General features: G+C 45.1%; 2 protein-coding genes across 2 annotated transcripts in view; both read right to left on the bottom strand.

The window, feature by feature from the left end:
• Positions 1-4,342, bottom strand: part of LOC137376697 (rho guanine nucleotide exchange factor 33-like) — a 44,386-nt gene extending 40,044 nt beyond the window's left edge. The window contains exons 1-3 of the mRNA XM_068045672.1: positions 4,246-4,342; positions 3,906-4,090; positions 3,461-3,609 (exon numbers count right to left, since the gene is read on the bottom strand). Coding sequence (XP_067901773.1) covers positions 3,461-3,609; positions 3,906-4,090; positions 4,246-4,342 — 431 coding nt within the window. The remainder of the gene's footprint in view (positions 1-3,460; positions 3,610-3,905; positions 4,091-4,245) is intronic.
• Positions 4,343-12,403: 8,061 nt separating this feature from the next.
• LOC137376696 (rho guanine nucleotide exchange factor 33-like) overlaps positions 12,404-21,101 on the bottom strand; it is a 75,169-nt gene continuing 66,471 nt past the window's right edge. The window contains exons 9-12 of the mRNA XM_068045671.1: positions 19,215-19,353; positions 14,297-14,404; positions 13,220-13,306; positions 12,404-12,625 (exon numbers count right to left, since the gene is read on the bottom strand). Of these exons, the coding sequence (XP_067901772.1) occupies positions 12,404-12,625; positions 13,220-13,306; positions 14,297-14,404; positions 19,215-19,353 (556 nt within the window). The remainder of the gene's footprint in view (positions 12,626-13,219; positions 13,307-14,296; positions 14,405-19,214; positions 19,354-21,101) is intronic.

The following is a 21,101-nucleotide window of genomic DNA, read 5'->3' as shown; positions in this document are numbered from 1 at the left end:
TTCCTTAGAGCAGAGAAGGCTGAGGGGAGACCTGATTGAGGTATACAAAATTATGAAGGACATTGATAGGGTAGATAGGAAGAAGCTTTTTTCCTTCACGGAGGTGTCAATACTAGGGGCATAGATTTAAGGTAAGGGGCAGGAGGTTTATAGGGGATTTGAAAAAAAAAATTCACCCAGAGGGTGGTTGGAATCTGGAACACACTGCCTGAAGGGGTGGTAGAGGCAGGAACACTCACAACATTTAAGAAGTATTTAGATGAGCACTACGGGCCAAGTGCTGGAAAATAGATAGGTGCTTGATGGCTGACACGGACATGATGGGCCGAAGGGCCTGTTTCTGTGCTGTATGGCTCTATGACTCTATTTCCAGCATCTGCAGTATTTATCCTAGTTCACAATTCAAAGTATTTTTGGAGTGAAAATATATCTATTTTAAGCAGAAAAATTGAGAGGGGTAGTAATGTGCCTAAAATTCACGACTTATTGAATTTTTTTAAAAGGTCTAGTGAACCACTGCAAAGAAAAATAAGGGTAAAAATTTTGTTACGAGAAGAAAATCCAGGTATTTTTCTGACAGAAGATTATTTAATTTCAGGGCCATCTGATAATTCACACCAAATAACCAAGACAAATATTACAATGAATTTGAGTTCTTTCTGGATATTTCGTAAAGCATTCTGGAGTCAATTAGCAACAGCTAAATTTTACCTGTATCGTAATAACCAGAAGATTTCACTATTCCTAGGTGTTTCTTCATTCAAATTAAAGACTGTCAAAACCCTCATAGATTTATCTTTCTGATGGGGGTCAAGGGTCATACCTGCCCACAAATGACACTCTCCTCTTCTGTCAACTCCCTCCTCCCTCAAAAGTATGAGTGTAGATGATTTTTGAGGGAAGATACTAACTGGTTTCTTGGACCTCTGCTGGTTGGCCTCAGATTATTTAAAAATCATAATAATCGTCAGAGGTTTTTCCCCACAGTGCACTAAAAGTCATTTGATATCTTTGCTCGTGACTGTGGAACTCGTGAGTTGTGAAGTTTTCCATCATGAAGTGACTTATTGTCACCAATGAAACAGTCTCTTTGTATTACCGATTCAATTTTAATTATTGAGTCAAATGAAGAAAATGCATGTCAAGGCAGTGAAGACTGTACTGAAGATAATTATGGAGTGAGCACATGTACACTGTATGCCAACTATCTCTTGAAAAGGGAAAAAAAATCGCAGCAAACAACTTTCTGAACTGCCTTAATTGTAAATGTTGTACTATTAATATGTTAAATTATCTCTACTGTATCTTATTTACTTGTAGGAAGGTTAACCATGTTAGAAGGTATTGTTGAGCTGCTTATCCATCACAAAGTTGGAGGAAAAAAAAGACAAAGACTTGCATTTATATAACGCCTTTCACAACCTCAGGAAGTTTCTAAGTGCTTTGCAACCAATGAAATACTTTTAAAATCTACTCATTGTTGTGATGTAGAAAGAAATAGAGAAAAGTCTAATTTTTTTTTTGCAAAGGACTTCAGAGAGGGCGAGATGCTCCTGCTGTAATCCAGTAATATGTTTTTGCTCCTTTTCTCTGGTCTGACTACCGATTCTTCGTATTATATTTGTGTGTTTTTTTTTCTGGTGGGAAGCAGTAAGCAGTTACTCATGCCATTGTGCTGTTTCTAATGCCAGATATAAAACGATAAGTGAGTATTGACACCACTGTGTCAGCCAATGACTTGGAGGTGGGGTGGGATTTACAGCAAAGAGTCTATTTACTCAGCAGAATTTATTTAAACAGAATCTCTACAAACTATAGCAAACAGAACTCATGATTAAAACTACAGCAGGAGCTCCAATAAAAACGGAATTACTTCCCCAGCAAAATGGAGTGGATGATAGTTACATAATACAAATTATGTGCGTAAAATTAATCCCAGTCACTTACAGCAGTGCAATCTCTAGATGTGGGGGGAATTACCCAATCACCTCCATTCTGTCCGGGACTTGTGGCATTACTATTCGCAGCCCAAAATATAATAAAAAAAGAGTGGTGGTGGCTGGACATCCAATTCCCATTTTGAAAACAAAGGAGTGAATACAATGTGCAACACCAGTGGTTCCCGTGCACAGTTTTCAAATTAATTTGGAGCAGGAGAAGTCTGCGTAATGGTAGGTGGAGATCAGCCAATATGGTAGATGTCCCACTGTTCTTAGAATGGCTGAACCAGGAACTCGTCTAACAACTACACTCCCCAGAACATCATAAATTTTCAGAAATGCTGATAAATATAACAAGAAACATAAATAGTTAGTGACAACTGAAGACATTAATAGAAAAGTGCTCAAATTGGACTCCTAATCCATATGAAGGGCAAATGGTTTGAGTCGTAGAACTGTTGCCCCTTGAAGAGATAACCTCCTGGACTGGCTTTAATTGCATGAGAGGTCAGAGAGTAATTTTCCCTTATTGGCCCTGGAGTTCTTTCTGTTACTTTGCCACTCCCGGGAGATTATATGGCAGTGGTGGGGGTTTGGGGAGGGTGGTGGGGGAAAGTGGCAAGTGTCTTGACATGATGCTCCAGCCACCATGAATGTGGGGCTAACTTGATGGACCAGCTGGTCTTTTTCTGCCTGTCAGTTTCATATGGTTGTATGACTCACTCTATGAGCAATGCAGCCAAGGATTATCAGAACTTTCTGCATACAGGTAACTGGCCAGCTCTTTAAATACCCCTAGGGTTAAACTCCAAGAACCATAGTAGTTTGTAAGCACTGTGAAAGAGTGCAATGATCCAGAATGATTGCCATTTCTGTGACTATCAACAGCAAATAATTTTTTTGTTTACAAAAGACAATGGGAGTAACATTACTGCTTGCCCATGAAACTGCAGAGCAATAGTTTAATAGATTACAACTTCATGTTCTTTCTTGTAGCCTGACCCTGTTCCAGATGAGGAAATCGGGGGGATTCTGGAAAGATTGCACAAGTCTGACAATTTTCCTGTTTCCCCAACCCAATCTTCCCATGTAGTACTTTATCTAACAACCTATGGAACAGATTCCCTCAGGGAGACAGAAGAATCAGTTAGTATTGATTCATTCAAATGAGATTTTTTAATTTCAATAAATAACATTTTAGGATACATTATATGAGTAATTTGAGAGGTAGCATATGGTAAGTGTAGCATGCTTGGGAGGAACACCTGACTTTGAACTCATGGTTTGCAAAGCTTTCTACCACTGGAGTTTTCCTTATGTCATGTCTGGGTCTGTTGAAGACAATTGATGGAGATCGATCGGTATGATTAGTCAACAACTCCATTATCATTGTAACTATGTGACTACCAAGATGGTAGAAGATGAGCAAGATGGACTTTGGTTTTTTGTCATCGAGCAATTCCTATGTCTATACGAGGGTTAAGTTCAGTTTGAATTTCAGTCAAGGCTGGGATACATACCTTTTTAAGCCTTTTCTGTTCTGTTTTAGCAATTCTTCATTATACCGGAGTAGATGACTGAATCGAGAAATAAAGGTTTGGAAGTGCCGGGTGCATAATGGCAGCAGGTAATAATCAGGATGGTTTGGTTCTGTGTGTTTTAGTATATTCTATAATGCAAACAAAATAATTACAAGTGAAACAACTCGAAACTTCACAATCTCTATAAAGATTGCTAAATACAAAAGAAGTTTGTCTCTCATTAGCAGCATTGTAAACAAAAGTGGGAAGATTCCCTCCACCCTAAATTGTAAACTTGTTCTTTTCAAACACTTGTAACAGTTTAGTTAGAAAATAGCAACAGAAAAAATCTTACTGATGTGTTTACGATGTCACCAACACTTCGAAAAAAATTTTGCTGATATTATTTATAGTGCTGTACACAAGTAGGTTATATAGTGCCAACCCAGTTGCATAGTTCCAATAAGATCTTCGCTTTACTGTTGATGAAAAGAAGGATGAGCGTAGGCCAGGCACATCCCCGTGGTGAGGGGGTATGATCGCAGGCTGCTCTTGTGTACTGCTTGGTACCTAACTGAAGCATAGAATTAACAGAACTCTGGGAGCCTGCCTGCCTGCTTTCTGGGAATGCTGCAGGGAGAACGAGAAGAAGAAACTAAAAACTTGTATTTATATAGTGCCTTTCACAAACTCAAGACATCACAAAGTGCTTTATTGCCAATTAAATTGTTTTTGAAGTGCAGTCATGATTGTAATGTGAGAAATAGTCCCCATAATGGGTGCACCGGTGTTAATGTGATTCACTCGATGTGCGCAGTGGCCAGTGCAATCAAAAGAAGGCGTCCGAAACTTGCTGGTCTTCCAGCGCAAAGAGTTGTCCATGATCGAATGTTGCAGACTGGCACATTCCAAGGTCCAGGACTACATGCTGAAGGACGCGCTAAAGCTTGGGGCAGCCGCAGTAAAGGCTCAATGGGGAAAGACCACTGTGTAAGGTTTAGATTAGATTAGAGATACAGCACTGAAACAGGCCCTTCGGCCCACCGAGTCTGTGCCGACCATCAACCACCCATTTATACTAATCCTACACTAATCCCATATTCCTACCAAACATCCCCACCTGTCCCTATATTTCCCTACCACCTACCTATACTAGTGACAATTTATAATGGCCAATTTACCTACCAACCTGCAAGTCTTTTGGCTTGTGGGAGGAAACCGGAGCACCCGGAGAAAACCCACGCAGACACAGGGAGAACTTGCAAACTCCACACAGGCAGTACCCAGAATCGAACCTGGGTCCCTGCAGCTGTGAGGCTGCAGTGCTAACCACTGTGCCACTGTGCCGCCCTTGGTCTCCCCACCAAATTGAATTGAGGGGCTGGATCCATGGAAAGCCCCTCGAACTGTATCTGGAAAATTTTTGTTTGCTGTAAAATGTATATGGCATGAAAAATGAAATGGAAGGGTTGTGAGGCAACTCACTCCTGTATTGAAGGAAACTGATCTCCTTCGCACTCTTTGTATTTTTTGACTTGGTGCTGTTTGGAACTGTTTTGTAATTTTTTTTTACAGATTTTTATGAATAAAGTATATTTTGGAAATTAAAAAAAAGAAGGCTCTTTACAGATGTGAGGCATTCAGGGGTTCTAGAGGCCACGGGGGATGACTGACGGCAGCGAGGCTGCACTTTCCAACTGTCTCCGGCAGTTGTTAACAGTGTGAACAGCTGATTGAAGCTGTCCAAAGTCTCCATCAGCTGTTCGCACATGATAACAACAATGGGTGGCAATGGGGAGACTTCAGGCAGCTTCAGTCAGCTGATCGATTTAATGTGAAATCAGGTCAACTTCTGCTAATCATGTCTTAGTTCTGTTTATGTCTCTGTGGCTCTAACTTGTGCCTGATTATGTTGCAAACAGATATGAGATTTTGCTTGGATACAGCCATAAGATAAAACCAGCATTTAAAAATTCACTAAGTGCTGAACTACACGAAGTAACCAGCACAATTAATTCAATTTAAGCGATGTCTTTGATGCCAACAGTGATGGGAATTGGTTAGTACATTTTGCTGATACAAGGGGCAATGGAGTAAGTGGTGGGGAATGTACATTAATAAATGGGGGAAATTCATTTTAAACACCAGTTGCCAGCAGAATTGGATTTTGATTTCTCAGACCAGAAATCAATACTCTCAACCAAATCAAACTTTTCTGATGATTTTTAATGAGCCTGACCTAACGCCTCATAAAGTAACTGCACTGATAAATAATGAACAAATGAAGCAATTGTCATATTAATATCAGACTTTCGTTAGTAGCCATTTGTTTTTGTAAGTGGATGTTTGTTATTTTTAGATTTCTTTCAAGGAGGGAAAAATAAATAGAAATATTGAAGTCCATTGATAATCAGAGCTAAATACAATAGCACTGGAAAACAGGCGATGCAGGCAACCCGCCAACTTTGTGCTGCCTGTTCATTTCAATAATTTCAGCATCCAGTCAACGCTAACTGAGCTATTGATTGGCTAGATGCGTCAGCAGGGGGCCAATATTGTGAGTGGCTAGAACCACTTACAGCTAGTCTGCAATGGTTAAAGGGGAGGTGTATTTGTCTGCGGCAGGTGTTGGCAGTCGATCAGGAAGTGACTCTGACCTAGGAAACATAGAAGAATGGCACAACGTGAGAGAGAGTGTGCTCCAAGCTTTTCGGATGCTGCACTGGAGGTCTTTGTGGAGGAAGTAGAAAGGAGGAGAGATGTCCCGTATCTACAGGGGACCAGGAGACCCTCCAGATACATGGTGAAAAGGCAGTGGGAGCAGATAGCCATGAAGGTCAATGTCAAGAGTCAAGCCCCGAGGACCTGGGTGCAGTGATGTAAGAGGTTCAATAACCTCGCATGAGCGGTCGAGGTCAGTGAATGCATCTTCAAATGCCATATCTTACCAACTGCACCACTAGCCTCTGACACTGCTCAAATCACCACACCCCCATCATTCACCTACCAACCAACAAACTCTCTCAATCAGGACTCATACCTCACCCTCTCACACTCAGCACTGCTGCAAACTTCTCACTCACATCTCACATCTTGCACACATTTCAACTATGACAGCCATATCACCCAAATAGGTTACATGACACTCACTGACAGATTTCCCTCTCATAGGACAAGGTGTCACGCAACTGGAAGCAGCAGGAGTTAACTGGAAGGGGACAGTCGAGCCTTCATATCCTGACCCCCATGGAGGAGACAGTTCTGGCCATTATTGGGATGCCCATTGATGAGGGGTGGCCAGCATCGGGGTTGAAACCATCAAAGATGATGGTATTCTCCTACTTAATTCTCCTCCTCACATCCCACCTCCCTGTCCTCCCATACTGTCTTCTGATTTACAAGCTAAAGATGGCATAAGCATGCATCGCTTACTTCCTCTGGCCCCACTTCTCATATTACAACCTTCCCCTTGTGCCTTTCTCTTTTCAGATAGCCAAGAAGTGCAACCTGGCCAAGCAGTGAAGGAACAGCAAGAAGATAGTAATGATGGAGACGCACCATCACTCAATTTCACACTTTCAGCCACCAGTTCAGATAAGGAAACTGTGCATACTTTAGAGAATATGGAAGCGTGATCTGCACATGGTGAGACACCAGGCATAAGTGGCTTGCAGTCAGCACAGGGGGAAAGGATAGCACAGGTGTCAGCTGCTGGAGGGCGAGGTCGCACACAGGTTCTGCTGCAGAAGACTCAGATGAGAACTTCAATGGGTAAGACAACAGAAGAAAGTTGATAGGTGCATTGACAGGTCTGCAAGAAAGCCTGCAGTCAATGTCAGTGGAGGAATCCAGCACCAACTTGGCACAGGACTTTAGGCAGATCTTGGAGCTCGTCCATTCCAGCATGGAAGTGGTGGCCAAATCCGTTCACGCACTTCTGGACCCAACCATGATGCTACGTCTGATGACCAATGTCGCAGCTTCCATTGCAACACAAGCAGCAGATACCCAATGTCTGAGTGCTGCAGTGGAATCTAAGACTGCTGTCATGCAAGGTCAGCTTCCTGCTATACTAATTCAGACTGCTGCTAGCATGGTTCTGGATTACACTGTGCAAAGGGGCTTGCAGGGTGTCACAGCAGTCCAGCAACCTGTCCTCCACCAGATTTCTAAGAATTGCTGAGACGCTGCTGCGGGGGCTGGGTACTAGCTCCATGGAGCACATACCTGCTGCACACTCTCAGGATGACAGCATTCATGTTTCCACCCCTGGCACTCTACCAGTGCCCTTGTTGCCTGCCAGGCAGCCAACACAGGCTGCTTCTGCCAATACTGTGATGGTGCAGTCCGCAGCCATGCTTTCTAGGCCCAGAATTGCTTGAAGTTGTGCTCCAAAGCCATCTGCTGTCTCATCCACCAACAATGCTGCAGCCATTGTGTTAGCACTGCGTTGGAGTACTCAAACAGGCCAAGGCACATGTAAGCCAGGCATGAAGGGAATACACAAAAATAATTATTGATTTTTGTATACAAGATGATCTGATTTCATTTATAAATTTGATTTGGAATGTTTATTTTCAGAACAGATCTAGCAGCTCCAAACTGGGCATCAATGAAGCGCTGTGGGCCATCAGCAGCAGCAGAGTTGTATTCAACTGCAATCTGTGACCTAATGGCCCGGCATATCCCTCACTTTGCCATTACCATCAAGCCAGGGGATCAGCCTTGGACAGCATGCCAGGAACAGCACTAGGCATACCTAAAAATGAGATGCCATCTTGGTGAAGCTACAACACAGGACTAAATGCATGCTAGACAGCAGAAGAAGCATGCTGTAGACAGCTAAGTAATCCTGCAAAGAACGGATCAGATGAAAGTTCTGCAGTCTTGCAAAGTCCAGTCGTGAATGGTGGTTAACAAGTAAACAACTAACCAGAGGAGGGGACACCAGAAACACCCCCATCCTCAATGATGACAGAGCACAGCACATCAGTGCAAAAGACAAGGCTGAAGCATTTGCAACCATCTTCTGCTAGAAGTGCCGAATGGATGATAATGGAAATCCCTTTCTAACAGCACTGTTGGTGTACCTACACCCAAGGAGAGCAGCTTGGTTCAGTTCAGTTTCTGGTCAATGGTAACCCCCCCGCCCCACCCCCCTCCAGAATGTTGATAGTGGGGGATTCAGCGATGGTAATGCCTTAGAACATCAAGGGGAGATGGTTAGATTCTCTTTTGTTTGAGATGGTCATTGCCTGGCACTTGTGAGGCTTAGCGGTAACATCACTGGACTAGTAATATGGAGGCCCAGGCTATTGCTCTGGGACATGGGTTCAAATCCCACCATGGCAGATGGTGAAATTTGAATTCAATTAATAAATCTGGATTTTTTTTTTTATAAGCTAGTCAAAAGGTGACCATGAAACCATTGTTGTAAAAACCCATCTGGTTCACTATTGTTCTTTAGGGAAGGAAATCTGCTGTCCTTACCTGGTCTGGCCTACATGTGACTCCAGACCCACAGCAATGTGGTTGACTCCTAAATGCCCACTGAAATGGTCTAACAAACTACTCAGTTCAAGGGCAGTTAGGGATGGGCAATAAATGCTGCCTAGCCAGCGATGCCCACATCCCAAGAACAAATTTAATAAAAGAATGTTATTTGCCACTTATCAGCCCAAGCCTGGATGTTGTACAGGTCTTGCTGCATCTGGACATGGGCTGCTTCAGTATCTGAGGAGTTGCGAATGGTGCTGAACATTGTGCAATCATCAGCGAACATCCCCACTTCTGACTTTTTGATGAAGGGAAGGTCATTGATGAAGCAACTGAAGATGGTTGGGCCTAGGACACAACCCTGAGGAACTCCTGCACTGATGTCCTTGGACTGAGATGACTGACCTCCAACAACCACGACTATCTTCCTTTGCGCTAGGTATGACTCCAACCAACGGAGGGTTTTCCCCCTGATTCCCATTGAGTCCAGTTTTGCTAGGGCTCCTTGATACCATACTCGGTCAAATGCTGCCTTGATGTCAAGGGCAGTCACTCTCACCTCACCTTTTGAGTTCAGCTCTTTTTGTCCATGTTTGGACCAAGGCTGTATTGAGGTCAGGAGTTGAGTGGCCTGGGTGGAACCCAAATTGAGCGTCAGTGAGCAAGTTATTGCTGAGCAAGTGCCACTTGATAGCACTGTTGACGACCCCTTCCATCACTTTGCTGATGATTGAGAGTAGACTGATGGAGCGGTAATTGGCCGGGTTGGATTTGTCCTCCTTTTTATCTACAGGACATACTTAGGCAATTTTCCACATTGCTGGGTAGATGCCAGTGTTGTAGCTGTACTGAAATATCTTGGCTAGGCGCGCGGCTAGTTCTGGAGCACAGGTCTTCAGTACTATTGCCAGAATATTGTCAGGGCCCATAGCCTTTGCAGTAACCAGTGCCTTCAGCCGTTCCTTTGATATCACATGGAGTGAATCAGATTGGCTGGAGACTGGCATCTGTGATGCTGGGGACGTCAGGAAGAGGCATGGACGGATCATCCACTTGCATCCATCTTCAGCCACAAGTGCCAAGTGCTTCAGCCTTGTCTTTTGCACTGATGTGCTGGGCTCCCCCATCATTGAGGATGGGGATATTTGTGGAGCCACCTCCTCCTGTAAGTTGTTTAATTGTCCACCACCATTCTTGACTGAATGTGGCAGGACTGCAGAGCTTAGATCGGATCCGTTGGTTGTGGGATAGCTTAGCGCTATCACATGCTGTTTCCGCTGTTTGACATGCAAGTAGTCTTGGGTTGTAGCTTCACCAGGCTGACACCTCATTTTGAGGTATGCCTGGTGCTGCTCCTGGCATGCACTCCTGCACTCTTCATTGAACCAGGGTTGGTCCCCTGTCTTGATGGTAATGGTAGAGTGGGGAATATGCCGGGCCATGAGGTTACAGATTGTGGTTGAATACAATTCTGCTGCTGCTGATGGCCCACAGAGCCTCATGGATGTCCAGTTTTGCATTGCTAGATCTGTTTGAAATCTATCCCATTTAACATGGTGGCAGTGCCACACTACACAATGGAGGGTATCCTCAAGGACTGTGTGGTGGTCACTCCTACCAGTACTGTCATGGACAGATGCATCTGCAACAGTTAGATTGGTGAGGACAAGGTCAAGTAGGTTTTCCCTCTTGTTGATTCCTTCAACACCTGCCGCATACCCAGTCTAGCAGATATGCCCTTTAGGACTCGGCCAGTTCGATCAGTAGTGGTGTTACTGAGCCACGCTTGGTGATGGACATTGAAGTTCCCCACCCAGACTACATTTTGTGCCCTTGCTACCCTCAGTGCTTCTTCCAATTGGTGTTCAACATGGAGAAGCACTGATTCATCAGTCAAGGGGAGGGGTGGGGCACGGCAGTAGATGCTAATCAACTGGAGGTTTCCTTGCCCATGTTTGACCAGAGTCGATGTTGAAGACTCCCAGGGCAACTCCCTCCTGACTGTATACCACTGTGCCGCCACCTCTGATGGGTCTGACTTGCCGGTGGGACAGGACATACCCAGTGATGGTGGTGTCTGCAAGGTATGATTCCGTGAGTATGACTGTGTCAGGCTGTTGCTTAATATCACGCCGAGTGAATTGAATTGGCTGAAGTCTGGCATCTGTGATGTTGGGGACTTCAGGAGGAGGCCGAGATGGATCATAAACTCGGCACTTCTGGCTAAAGATAGCTGCAAATGCTTCAGCTTTATCTTTTGCACTGTACCGGAAGTGTTGCTTCAGCACAATAATTGTCTGCTGTATCTTGTTTCATTGGGCAGCGTGGCTTTCAGTTAATGCGTTCTACTCACGTGTGCACGGCTTACACACTGGAGTCATCAGCCATGTAGTCATTTGACAGCTCTTATCATCCAGCAGCCACCCATTGGTTTGCTATGGTGGCTCAAATGCAGCTGGCACAGCAGACTGGCGCAGAATGACGGTATCATGACTACTGTGAGGATACCAGGATGGTTCGCAGCATATGGTCACACATCAGTTGGACGCTGAAGGAATGGAATCCCTTTCGGTTCTGGAATAGGGCAGAGTTGACTTCTGGCACCTGCAATGTGATGTACATGCAGTCTATGGCATCCTATACCATGGGGAAGCCTGGAGTTCTAGCAAAGCTGTGTGCTTGCTCCACAAGCTGCTTTATAGCAAGAGTGAATGAAATGTAGTTAGCTTTTATTGAGCAGAGAGTCTCAGTAACCTCCCTTATGCAACTGTGGATAGAAAACTAAAAGTTGTTTCAAATATCCCCAACTCCAGCATGGAAGGAGCAAGGTGCATAAAAGTTTATCATCATGGTCACTTTCACAGCCATTGGCAGTGCAGTCCTTGTCACACTCTGAGATTTCAGTTGTGGCTGCTGCAAGTGATAGATTTCAGTGATGTTCTTACTGAAGCACAGATGTCTCCTATATTGTTCCTTGTTGAGTTTCAGGTTGGAGAATTGCTCCTTGAACACCCTGGGCGGATATGGCCTGCTGCTGAGAGACTTTTTTCCCTTCCTCTTCCTCCTTCCAGCAGCTAGTCCTGCTTGTTGTGCCCTCTGTTCATCCTCAAAGTAATGCTGTATTCCAAGAGGAACGTCTACTAGTGCACCCATGCCTGGGAGCAGCTGGTTTGTGCAGAAACCTTGAAGTCAGCAAAATCTTCTTCACTGCCTGCCACACCACTCCCTGTAGACTTTTGCGACTTTAAACAACTATACAAAGCACAAAACACTTGTAGAATTGAAGCATGACAGAAGAAATCAAACAGCAACTAACCTGTAAGTAGTTGATGATCCTTTTAAAAAGCAGAGGTGCTTTTTTATGCTGAATATGTGTTCATTTGTGTGAGGTTAGGAGAAGCCGTTAAATGGAGCATTGAGCTCCAAAATGGCACCACCAGCATCAAATCAGCGTTGCACGTTGATTGACATTATGATCTGCCTGCTCTGCATACTTCTGGGAGCGCTTACTGCTCGTGCACTAACATCCTCACCAATATGGCATCCAGAGCGATTCACCCCAAAAGTGTGCATGTGCATCACAGATGCCATTTTGGAGTGCTCAGGGCACTTGTGCATAAAAATGGGCATAAACGAACCCAATTTCTCACCCAGTTTTTTTTTGTTGAACTGAAATAAAGATGCAAAAAGGAGCCACTCTAAGGATCCAAAAACTCTTGCTCTTAAAAATGACATCATTCTCGACTTTGTCCAGTCCCTGTGTTTATAACTGGCTCAGTGATACTGACTCCCAAATAATTAGACAAGTGATGCGCTGGCAAAAATAATCATTTGAGCAGACAGTGTGTTAATTAGTGTCTGTAACAGTTGTGAGTAGGGTTGTCAACGCTGGTTGGTTGTACTCCTAGAGTTTTCAACACAGGACCTCCTGCTGCCAACAGCCTCAACACCCGCACACCCCACACCACCCCCCCCCACAATCCTCCTGCCATTGGTCATTTGGTATATCCATCCATACAATGCGATGTCTTCCCACACCGATTGGACAGTGAGAAGATTCTTCAATGCCTCTTGACTGCCAGTCAAACAGCCATTTTTCCAATCTTCAATATTTTTTATAACTAACGAATAATTAATTAATGTTCAAAGAGAATTTTTAAAAAACTTTATTGCCCAATGATTTTTCTCCTGGGTTATCCAGAGACCCCAGGACAATTCTGGAAGGTTAGCAACCCTAGTTGTGAGAACAATAAGTGATCTTGCCTGCAAAAGCAGAATGTATTCTGGAATATGATGAATAGGTTGAAAAAGCAGTGCCAGCAGATCAGGCGTGACCTCAGAAGCGTTTTCCTGTGGAAAGATACAACGATTGTGAAACTGAAACAAATAACAGTCACAACCTCTCTGGGGCTCAGTACAAGATAAAAAGAATGAAAAAGGAAGTAAAAAGAAAAGAGAATTAGACAATTGCTCACCACAATGAAACATACTTTCTTTTTGAAGATGCAACTTTAAAAAAATGTTACATTTTAAAACCCAAAACTGCATACGATTAACATTTGTGAAAAAGATCAATTTTTTTTTTACAATAACCACCTCCTCCCTGCCTATTTTGTTTCCGTTCCTTTCGTGAAGGTATTCTGTTTTGCTGGGGAATGATTTTAAAGCCCTTGACACACTTCCAGTGCGTCTCCCAACTGACCACTCCTCATGTATAAGTGCAGACAGTAACTTGTCAGCGGGCCGTTCAACCTGAGAGGCATCACAGCCAAGTCTAATCTTTTCCTCACCTGATGTCTACACAGAGCAATCAGTAGACATTGATCAGGAGTGGGAGATCCTATTCATTTCCTCCGATCCCCAAGCTAGCCTCAGGGGACAAAGGCTAATTGCTATATTAATTGTGATGATGTCCCAAGCAAAATCAAGTAACTCAACAGAGACCAAACCTAGTACCTTCCTGGTCAGTATTGCTCAGTTCTACACCAGAAAATACTGTCCAAACAGCCATCAAGGGAAGACATAAAGGCATAAAAATAGAATCACCTGCACTACAAATTATTTGAAATCTGATAAAATAATGTCTTCAAAAATAAAAAATTGATCCTTTCCTTTGAAATGAACTCAAAATTCTGAATAAGAGGTCTTTTAAAATATCAATATTTCAGTGACTGCCACACAATGGAACACAATATTTTCATAAACTGTCCAGCCCTGTTATGTGTTAGGAACTACTGTTGAAATTGGAAGTATTTTTACAAAATTATTTGTGTGGATTATCACTTGTACTATATATTAGATGAGATCTTATCTTCAAAAATGTTGTAAAATGATTGTGACCTCATGTTGCCTTGTAAGTTTGAGAGAATCCACACTGCAGATGTTGAGCGTAGAAATGCACTCAGGAAGCTCCTTTAGGTAAATCATGTAATTGTCCAAAAACTGGTCCTATAAGGAAAAGAAATAAAATGCATTTGCAGTTTACCACGAAAGAAATAAAATTGGTTAGTTGTTGAACAGTACTTACATAGAATGGATAGATTGCAGTTTTTATTAAAGTGTACTTTTTCTCTTCATTCTTAAGATATTCCCCCACACCAACCATCATTAACCATCTGACTGTCTTGTTACCTATCATATATGAATGGTACCAAACAATATATGGATGATAGCACACCAGGGTATGAATAGTAGAAGTGTGAAACAAACAGCTCATATTAAAACTTTTTTGTCTTAACAGCAATGAACAGTGGGAGAAATTTGTATCTGGTCCCACCTGACAGTCTCCACTTCCTTTTTTTCCCCCCGAAATATACTTTATTCATAAAAATCTGTTAAAAATATACATTACAAAACAGTTCAAAACAGCGCCAAGTTGACATTCCAAAAAGTGCAGAGGAAATCATTTTTTTTGAATATAGGAATGAGTTGCCTCACAACACTTCCAAACCATTTTACATGCCATGTACATTTTACAACAAAACCCATATTTGGTATATACAGCCTGAGGGGCTTTCCATGGGTCCAGTCCCTCAGTTCACTATGGCGGACCTTACACAGTGGTCTTTCCCCATTGAGCCTTTGCGGTGGCTGCTCCAAGCTTTAGAGCATCCTTCAGCAGGTGGTTCTGGACCTTGAAATGTGCCAGTCTGCAACACTCGGTCATGGACAACTCTTTGCACTGGAAGACCAGCAAGTTTTGGGCAGACCAAAGAGTGTCTTTCACCGAATTGATGGTCCTCCAGCAGCAGTTGATGTTTATCTCGCTGTGTGTCCCTGGGAACAGCCCGTAGAGTAAACGCCTGCTCGGTTCTGCAAATGAGACCCGACCCAAGCCCGACAGAACCCCATCTGACCCCGAGCCCAACCCGGCCTGAGTCCTTCCATTTTTTCCCGCGCCCGACCCGACGATCAGTTAATCTATCTTACGTTTTTCACTTTGCTCCTTACCTGCACATGCTTAAAATAACTAGAAAAACTACCTTTAAAGTCCAAAAAGTAAATTAACATTAAAGTCACTTACCTGAGATGGTGACAGAGCATGTCCGATCTGGCCCGACCCGACCTGACCCAGGCCCAAATGCCAGACCCAGAAGTGTGACCCGACCCGAACCCGACACGTGTCGTCGGGTCCCGTTGGGTTCGGGTTGGGTAGCAGTCCTTTACCGTAGAGCACAGACTCCTGTGTTACAGAGCTGCTTGGGATGAACCTCAACAAAAACCACTGCATCTCTTTCCACACCTGCTTTGCAACAGTCTCTTCCTCACCACAGCCACCTCAAGGGCAGTGTGCGGAGGGGGTGAGACTCCAGGCGTGCAGGAAGGATCTTCTCGCCACCAGCCAAGCTACGTCTTGGTGCTTGTTTGAAAATTCTGATGATGAGGCATTCTGCCAAATGATTGGCAGTCTGCTCGGCGAACCATCCGACAGGATCTGCCATCTCCTTATCCCATAGGGTCTTGAGGACATTCCATGCAGACCACTGCCTGATGGATTGGTGGTATTGGTGGTGTTATTCCACACAAACGTTTCCACGAAGGATAGGTGGTATGGCACAGTGCAACTGGATGGAAGCTTCTGCGGCAATGTGACCAGACCCATACTTCGCAACACCGGGGACAGATCGAACCTCAGCACTTGGTGTTTGCACACTGGAACTTTGCACACAGCTTGATGCAGCTGCACACAAAGGTGGTCATCAGAATGAGGGCGACATTGGGCATGTTTTTCCCGCCCTGATCCAGAGGTTTGAACATCGTGTCCCTCTGGACCCAGTCCATTTTGCATCTCCAGATAAAGTAGAAAATGGCTTGGGTGACCGCCACCGGTGCAGGAGTGGGGTATGGGCCAGACCTGTGCTACGTACAGCAACAACGTGAGCGCCTCGCACCTGATGACCAGGTTCTTATCCACAATGGAGAGAGATTGCAGCTCCCATATGCTCCGCTTATGGTGTACCATGGCTACTCACCCCTTCCAGGTTTTGGTGCACGCCCCAGCCCTTCTGAACCATATCCCCAACACCTTCAGATAGTCTGACCTGACGGTGAAGGGAATAAAGGATCGGTCAGCCCAGTTCCCAAAGAGCATGGCCTTGCTTTTGCCACTGTTTACTTTGGATCCCGAGGCCTGTTCGACCTGGTCGCAGTCAGCGAACGGACAACAGATCCGAGCAGAAGATGGCAAGGTCATCCATGTACAGGGAGGCTTTGACCTGAGTGCCTCCACAGCTTGAATTGTCACCGCTCTTATGCCCACATCCTTCCTAATAGACTCAGCAAAAGGTTCGATACAGCAAACAAACAAGACAGGAGAGAGAGGACAGCCCTGTCTGACTCCAGATTGAATCGGGAAAGTTTCTGATTCCCACTCATTGATTGAGACTGCGCTACTGATGTTTGTGTAGAGCGGTTTGACCCAATTGAGGAATCCTTCCCCAAACCCCATTTTGGTGAGCATTTCCATCATGTAGGTGTGTGATATCCTGTCAATAGCCTTCTCCTGGTCCAGGCTGATGAGGCAGGTGTCCACCCTCCTGTCCCGTACATTGGCGATCGTATCTCTGAGTAGCGCGAGACTATCAGAGATCTTCCTGCCGGGTACAGTGCAGGTCTGGTCAGGGTGAATCAACAACTCTAGAGCAGACTTGACCCGGCTGGCGATGACTTTGGACAGAATCTTGTAGTCTACTTTAAGCGGTGAGATGGGTCGCCAATTTCTGATTTCCGCCCTCTCCCCATGGCGCTTGTAGATGAGGGTGATGATGCCTTTCCTCATGCATTATGACATGCTGCTGGCCAGAAGCAGCTCTCGTACACTTCCAGAAGATCTGGGCCGATCCAGTCCCACAGAGTCGACGGTAAGCCGTCGCTTCCAGGAGTTTTACTCGTCTTGAAGGACCTGATAGCCTTTGTCAGCTTGTCCAGAGTTAGCGGTTTGTCCAGACTCTCCCGCATGCTGTCATCTAAGACCTCCATGATAGATGACTGGGATGCCTTGCTGTCTGTGTGCTTCACGTCATACAGCCCAGCATAAATGGATTTGCTAATACTTAGTACGTCAGACTGTGAAGATGTTACCGAGTCATCCTCTTCCTTCAGGCTGCTGATCATTGAGCTCTCTATGTGTACCTTTTGGAATAAGAAATGTGAGCACGTCTCATCCTACTCAACGAACTGGACTCTGGACTGGAACATGATGTTGGAGGCCTCCGTGGCAAAGTGCGAGGCCTGCTGGCTCTTCACCTCTTGGAGATCTTCCTTGACCTCGGCCCCCATCGACTGCAGCCAGAGCAGATTTTGCATCTTTTCTGGATTCGGGACATTTCCCACTGTCTCTCTCTCACCCTCTGAACACTTTTGAAGATAAAGAACCTCTTGATGTTCTCCTTGCTCACCTCCCATCAGTGAACTGGAGACTCAAAGAGGTGTTTCACAGTTCTCCAACCTTTGTAATCCCTTTTGAGTTCCTCAATGTTCTCTGTGGTTAGCAGTGTAACATTGAGCTTCCATGTCCCCCTGCCAACCCACTGGTCAACCTGTAAGTGACAGTTGGCCAGTAACAGGCAGTGGTCAGAGAAGAACATCGGCTTGACGTCGGTGTATCTGACCGTGACAGCACGGGACACAAACAGGAAGTCAATCCTGGAATGGGCAGACTCATCTGGTCTTGACCAGGTGTATCTATGCTGCGCACCGTCTGCAGGTTTGCTGAAGACGTCATGCAGCTTGGCATTGTTTACTGTTTCCATTAGGAATCTGGATGTTTGCTGTCGTCCCTGCGGATATGATGCAGTTGAAGTCACAACCTAGAATGACCAGTCTGGATGTTGTCAGCAGCAGTGGGAGCTGCTGGGGGTCGGTCAGTCACTTGCTGTATTGAACTGGGGCGTACATGTTGATCAACTGGAGCGGAGCATTGTTGTACATTACATCTGATACGAGTAGGCGACCACCCACCACCTCCTTAACTTCGGAGATGATGAGGTTGCCTCCCTGCAGCAGAATACCCAGGCCGGAGGAACGGCAATCATTTCCCCCTGACCAGATCGATGGCCCGTGGGGCCACCATCGTGACCATTGTCTGTAGGTGCTGAGGTGTGATATTCCACACTCCTGCAGAAACAAAAGGTTGGCTTTGACCTTGGCGAGGTAGTCCAAGGTCGAAACACATCGCGTCGTGGATTTAACGTTACACACGTTAATCGAAGCAATCTTTATACCCATTTTAAAGTTGGGTGTTGCTTCCCACACCAGGTGTCCTTGCTAGTCCCAGTCCTTGGGTATGTTCCTGCAAGCTGTTTCACATTCGATGGGCTCAGATACCCTTCCTGGTTTCTCATGCGGGGTTTGTCCCGCTGGGGCAATATCGGAGCGGTCTTGTAGGCAGCAAGGTTTGGGCTGTCCTCTGCTGTTGGTGTCTTTTCCCTCTGTTCCTCCTCGAAGACATCACTGCTCCCGGCTTCCTGGAGCTGGAGTGCGCCAGACGCTTTGTTGTTCTCAGTGTCCCAGAGCTGGGGTGCACTGGGCATTTCGCTGATTTCGGCACTTTGGGTTTGGGGCACCCTGGGCCCATCACATTTTACAAAATAATGACACACATTCTCATAATACAGTAAGTATGAAGAAATTCAGATACTTTCCCATTGTTTCTATCCATTTTTATTTATCTACGAATCCCTTCATTACTCTATTTTTTTATAAGTTTAATTTTATCTAGGCTCTGTCTTTAACTTAACTAGTCTAGATTTATATTTACCTCATCGTTGTTCAGCAACTTCATGAATATGTCTCCCACAATGCCTTGCCACTGCTGCCTGTTCAACCTTTCCTCCAAACGACAAAGTAGAGCGATATGAAGTTGAATGAGGGCTCTTAGGGATCTGGGTAAGATGTTACTGCAAAGAAAAGGTGGTCAAAAAACAACTGATCAAACTGTGTCACCGTGTCATGTATCTCAGATTTGATAATTATTTCCAGTGCAGGGAAACATCCTACTTTTCGTTCCAATTAATGTCAGCGATTAAAATTTACTGTAATAATTCTGTAGAGTTCCGTCATCTGTCCAGATGACAGTTTTATTATAGCTTTTACCTTCATTGCCTTTTTTCAATATTTTCACCAGATGTCAGTAGGCTCTATAATAGATTTTATTGGAGTATTTCAGTGGCAAACTTCGAAATTCTTGCATTTATAAGGCATTAAATAACTCTTGTATTTTTATATACAGAAAACTATATAAATCAGGAAGTAATTTGGGTCGTAAAAGTGTGAAGATGAAGATTCAGGTGAAAGGAGGTAGGAAAGATTGGATCCACAAGGTAGGAAGAAGCACTCCTGCTTCTGATATTGGGTAAGGAGCAGCAGGAGTTCCACTGGGCCACTTGGCTCCAGACCTCATTACAGCCTGACATGGGAGAGACTATGATCAGTGGCATTTGATGCTTTTGTGCTTTTTTGGGGGTTTTCAGGGGGGGGTTACAGCGCCATTTTTACATCATTTCACCCTTTGGGATTGGAGATTTACCATGTTTGTTGTTTTCATGTTGGTTGGAGTTTTTAGTGCCTGTCCCAGGAAAGCTTCAAGCATAAAATGGCTGCAACCAGCTCCAGAGCTCCAGACCAGGGGTGCGTATCACCTTTAAGGTGGCGGTGAAGGAGGTGCACCCATCGACCGCGCCTTCTTCATTAAGAAATTCCTGATTGAATGCTGTGGTATCCAAACCACGGACATCTTCTGCCTGCAGGACTTGCCCAGCAGTGGATATTTCGACATGACGTTCAAGAAAGTTGCAGGATGCATCAAGTTCCTGAAGGTGTTCAAGGAGAGGGGAAACCAGGCACTGCTGTCCAGCCTCACGGCAGAGCCGCTCTTCATGCAACGCAACTGGCTGGTGACAATCCACCTCTACAACTCCCATGACCCTGTCGTCGATGTGCTCACCTTCCTTGCCAGGTATGTCGAGGTGGCCGGCAGCAGCACTGAGGTCAAGGACCCCTTTGGGATTTGGACCAGCAAGCAGCAGGTCAAGGTCACCTTGAAGGTCGATGCCAATGGAGCCATCATCCATCCTCTCTCCAGGTTCACTATCGGGGAAGTCGAGGCTTCTTGGTCGACAAGGAGCAGCCCAGAGTTTGTAGGACCTGTGGCAAATCTGGTCATGTTGCAGCCAACTGCAGCACAGTCGTCTGCAAGAACTGCAAGGAGGAAGGATATCACACAAAGGACTGTAAGCAGAGTAAGTTCTGCAACCTGTGCGGTGGGGCATCCCACCTCTACAAGACCGGCCCCAAACGATGCCTCAGCTACGCACAGGCGGCAAGGTCACAGGAAAGGCTGGGAGAAGGAACGGTGAACACGCCTCGTGCTGCAAAGGAGACCAGCAACCCTTCCCACAGCGAGGAAAATCCATCTGAGAAGGAGAGGAAAGGGGAGGCAGCTGTAACCAGCGACCCAACACCTACCCCGTGCCTGGAAACTCCTCCTCAACACACAGAATCCATGGAGGAAGAGGCAGCAATGGGACAATCGGATGAGTGACAAGTGGTCAAAAGGAAAACCACAAAGAAGAAGCCCCCAAAAAAAGGAACAGGTCTCCACCCAAACCAGTGACACGAGGAGGCTACCGTCTGAGACGGACTACGG

Source organism: Heterodontus francisci, chromosome 13 (assembly GCF_036365525.1).
Source record: "Heterodontus francisci isolate sHetFra1 chromosome 13, sHetFra1.hap1, whole genome shotgun sequence".
Classification (NCBI taxonomy): Eukaryota; Metazoa; Chordata; class Chondrichthyes; order Heterodontiformes; family Heterodontidae; genus Heterodontus; species Heterodontus francisci.
Note: the sequence above shows the minus strand (reverse complement) of the source record. Positions and strands in the feature narration are given on the sequence as shown.